At 34.9% G+C, this 4,925-nt stretch overlaps 1 protein-coding gene across 2 annotated transcripts in view; it reads left to right on the forward strand.

Moving 5' to 3' along the window:
* Window positions 1–1,039: 1,039 nt before the first annotated feature.
* LOC106871068 (discoidin domain-containing receptor 2) overlaps window positions 1,040–4,925 on the forward strand; it is a 180,817-nt gene continuing 176,931 nt past the window's right edge. The window contains exon 1 of one of the 2 annotated variants that reach the window (XM_052972844.1): window positions 1,040–1,806. In XM_052972844.1, the coding sequence (XP_052828804.1) occupies window positions 1,605–1,806 (202 nt within the window). In that variant the 5' untranslated portion in view covers window positions 1,040–1,604. The remainder of the gene's footprint in view (window positions 1,807–4,925) is intronic. The other variant, XM_052972854.1, reaches the window with a different exon arrangement.

Here is a 4,925-nt window from a genome sequence, read left to right on the forward strand (position 1 = left end):
ATATATATAATAAACAATTTCTGAATAAATAAATGCGTTATTCTAAAAATAAGACGGAAAACATTTCATCTGTAAGCTTGTTTACTTGTTATTCTTATCGATTATTATTATTACTGTCATCATCATCATCAATATCATAAACGTTGTTGTAGCAAATAAGGAAATCACGATCATAATCATTAACAGAGAGGTGGATTAACAAAAACAATCAGACAAAAATTATTTGTGGTATTTAGTCATTTTAATATTTTGAGTTCAAATCCCGCCTAGGCCGAATTTGCTTTTCATTCATTAGGGATCGATAAAATAAATACCAGTTAAATATTGAAGTGACTGAATCCAGACTATCTAAAAAAAAAATTTTTAAAAAGGTGGGGTTAGTGGTCTTGTATTTATGTTAGAAATTCTTAATTTACTAACAACAAAATAAGAGAGAATATCACGAAATAGTGATGCAGCACTGAATTCGTGCCAATTAGTCCACAACATCAAGCCACTGCCAATGTCTCAGGTAGAAGCTCATTCCCCGCACTGACTGACTCGCCCTGTCTGTTTCCCCCCCCCCTTCTCTTCATCTATTTCTCTTTTTGATATATATATATACATATATATAGATATGAATAGAAGCATCATATTTATTATTAGTAGTTTTAAGAAACCCTTTTCTTTTCTTTTTTTTTTTTTATTCACACACTTTTCTTAGATATGCTCTAATTTTTCACGCCGTGTAATCATTATTATTATTATCTCCTTCAGCTTCCTCATCCTTGAACAAGCCAGTGATCAAGAACGTCCCTGCTTGCCTTCACAACCAGTTATAGTAAGCTGCCTCCACCCAGCAATACCGCCATCGACACCGCTGCTATATCATCTTCAGCGTCTACTGGCAACTGTTCTGCTACTATAACGACTGCAGCTTTACCGACATTTCTTTACCAATAAGCAGCAGCAGTAGCAGTCGCACACACCAACACCTCCACCACTACCAACACCATTACCACCGTTTACTGCTGCCATCCGGGGGAGGCACACCAAGTAAAGACGAAGGCGGTGGAGGAAGAAGAAGCCGCCGACGACGAAGAGGAAGAAGAAGAAAACGTCGTGGTTCGACGCTGCTAGAATAAACCGACTACTACCAAGCACCTTAACGTCAGCCAGGGAAGAAAGAAGCTTTCCCTTGTTGAAACAAGGACTGGAGTGTCGGCTTCATCCCAGCATCGTTTGGTGAAGCCGAACAACTCCATCAACGTTGTCGCCACCACCCAAAATATCTACCAAAATACCTACCCACCCCCCAGTCGGGATATATTTTGGGGGTGGGAGAAAAAGTGAGAGAGTTAGAAAGAGAAAGATGTGGATTTCAATACGTATCCTTTTGACAAGCAACAACATCCATGGCTGAAACCAGCTCCAGGCACGTCCTCTCTGTGGTAACAGCATTGAACCTCCTTCGACAGCACCAAGTCTGGTCAGGGCACATTACTACAGAAAAGGTTTTTAGAGCCCTTATAAAAAGAAAACAAATCTAAGGGAAGACGTCATTTAAAAAAGTATTAAAGTAAAAATATATATATATATAAAACACCGCGGAAATTTGGAGAGATATGGCACCCACAAGGAGCACAGGACAGTGGCAAGGTGTCCGCCGCCGTCGCCGGGGAGGGACTCTTTATTACCATTATTATTCTGGCACTGTCGCAGAAGGAGGATCTTTACTCAGGAAAAGCTTGACACTGGAACCATTATTATTATATTCCGTGTTACATCTGCTTTTATTCTATCAAGGGTGTGAAGCTCTTGATTTAGGTAAGTCCATAAACAACGCACGTCTTTTACTTTAAAAAGGCGTCCTCTTATATTGCTGTTTTCCATGGAATCTGTATTCTTACTTGCACTTTGCACTCACAGATATGCACCACTCATACATACACACACACAAAATATATATGTATACATTCACACACGTTTATTATATACACACATATTGTCATACACGTTTATAGTATATGTACATACATTCACACAAATGTTTATATACATACACACACCTGTGTTGTAATTATATTGAAATCGTGCATTCCACTGTGTATATCTAGTCTATTATTTTCAATAATATTTGGTTTATGTAAATAATAAATGTACGTGATATATCCATGGAAAACGCATGTGTAAAATTGCATTCTAACACACACACACACATATACACAGATCCCTTTTCATTCATCTGCCACTATATATACATCTATACTTCATACTTAAACGTGTATGTATGAAAACTATCATTATTACACTCATCACACATACAATCATGCTTCTAAACGTACCCAGTTTGGATTTTAATTCATATATATTCAAAAATCGCACCTACATACATAGAAACTAAGCAGGTAAGTAAATTTCTTCCCCCAAATCTACGCTCGATATCTAGTAGCAGAATGAAATCTGAAACCAGTTCCGTTGGACAATTAAGCTGTTACGTGCATCTATGACCGTCCACTACGATGGAAAACCTTTTGCAACACACTGGAAATGAAAGATATTAAAATGGCTTTCTCTCGTTCTTGCGTTTTTTTATATTCTTTGCCTGTTCCCTTAAATCTAGTTAACAAGCTGCCATCTCCATCTTCCTTCGACTGCAACAACCATTCCTTCAACCCCCCCCCATACCTCCTCTCTTTTAATCTTCCTCTACTGACCACTATGCACGTGTGCTACAGCCCACCCCTCTCTATTATTCTCACCTACCACCCTATGAGTTGGCCGAATTTTATGACAGGTATCATCAATCAATGAATAAAATGAAACAGTTTTACTTGGCATCGTTGGTTAGGGATTCATATTTATTATCTATCAAGCCTGTCGGCGAGATGGAAGAATCGGTAAGGCATCGGGTAAAATGCTTTGCGATATTTCTTCCGGTCCTGTACGTTCTGAGCTCAAATCCCACCGAGGTCATTTTTTACCTTTCTATCCTTTTGGGTCGATACGGATATCGATGTTATCGATTAACCCCCTTCCTTTGATATTGATGGCCTTGTACATAAATTAGAAACCATTATCTACTAGCCCAGATAACGATGCCCCCCTCCTCCCTTCGTTTACTATTTTCTTGTTGTTGTTCCACTACAATATTAGAATAGTAGCGGAGATCCAAGAAGAAATATTAGACAATTTCCTTGAACCGAATGTTAATGTAAAGAATATAAGAGATTCTAAAAATGGCAGCGTTCTTTCTATTTTTTCTGCCCAAATATCAGTTCAGTCGCTGCCAATATTGGAATCAGTATTTTTATTCCATTATATTTTGTCTTAATTCTCAAATTAAATAACGAAGATACGGTTGTACGTACACCCATTCATCTATCACAGCGAAAGAATTTTAACTTACTACCCGTTGTAAGCTCGCATTATAAAATATTTTAAGTTATAGTCGAAAAACGAAAGTGATATGCTGTCTTTCTGTCGATGGTTCTATTTTGTTTGTGTTATTTTGGTCTTTGTTATCTTAAAAATATTCTGAACTGAATTGCTGAATCGATACTTTGTGCTCGCTTCTTCCCTTGTACATCACTTTGTTTGACACGAATAAATTAACTTCCCCTTTTACATTATAATAAAACGAGTGTAAGAAATCAGTATTTTAAGGTAGAATATTTCCTTTCTCTCTCGGCATAGATTTTTTTCCTTCTTTACTTACTTGATATTTTTCAGATAGACCTACGCATTGTTTTTGTTCAGTTGGGTGTAGATTTTTTTTATTTATTTATGTATTTAAATATTTATTTCAGACAATACTCACTCGCTTTATCCCCGTAATATATTCCCCTTTCTGATGATGAGATTAAATGAAAACAGTTATTAATTAATTCAATGCTTCTGTTTAATAAGAGTCAGGTGATTGTACGATATCGAAAATATTTCTTGTGAAACTTAAACACTTCAGCAAAACAATCTCAAGATCACGTATATACTCATATACCAACATGATCACACACACTCACGTCAATGAATAAGTCAATTAATGTTAGGTGCGTGCGTGTGTGTGTGTGTGCGTGTGGTGCTGGTTGGTGCAGCAAATGTTCACGGCCAAGGTCAGGCTGGAGCTTCCGTTTCAAAACACAGGATAAATGTTTATATATATATATAAAGATAAGATCTGAAAGCAATATTTCTATAATGCGATATACTCACGCATATATAAATATTTTGGTTATTAATTAACTTACAAAATATTACTGTGATTGTATGTAGGTTTATATACCAACACACGTATGGTTACACATTCAGTGCACATCGATAAATACATATTCATGCACACACGTGGTTATACATTAATATAGATATAATTTATGCGCACGAACTTATACACATGTATATACATACATACAAAGGCACATACATATTTATAAATACATACACAGAAAAAATATATATGTATATATACAGACATACATACACACGTCTGTGTATGTACAAAAGTGTGAATACGTGACTATATTAATGTTTCGGTATATGTTTACATGACAATATGTGTACAAATATATACCAATGAACATAGATATATTTACATATATACATAACTAGATCTACATATATATAGGTACACAGATATATAATGCATGTATATGTGTGTGTGTGTGTGTGCATATATATGTACGAAAGAATGTATATCTGTGTATGAATATATATATATATATATATATGTGTGTGTGTGTGTATGAATGAATATATATATATATGTATGCATGTATGAATGAATGTATATATATATATATATGTATGAATGAATGTATATATATATGTATGAATGAATGTATATATATATGTATGAATAAATGCATATATATATATGGATGTATTTATCTGAATACATAAATATATAATCATATAAATAGTATATATATATATATGAATATATATATATA

Source organism: Octopus bimaculoides, chromosome 1 (genome assembly GCF_001194135.2).
Source record: "Octopus bimaculoides isolate UCB-OBI-ISO-001 chromosome 1, ASM119413v2, whole genome shotgun sequence".
Classification (NCBI taxonomy): Eukaryota; Metazoa; Mollusca; class Cephalopoda; order Octopoda; family Octopodidae; genus Octopus; species Octopus bimaculoides.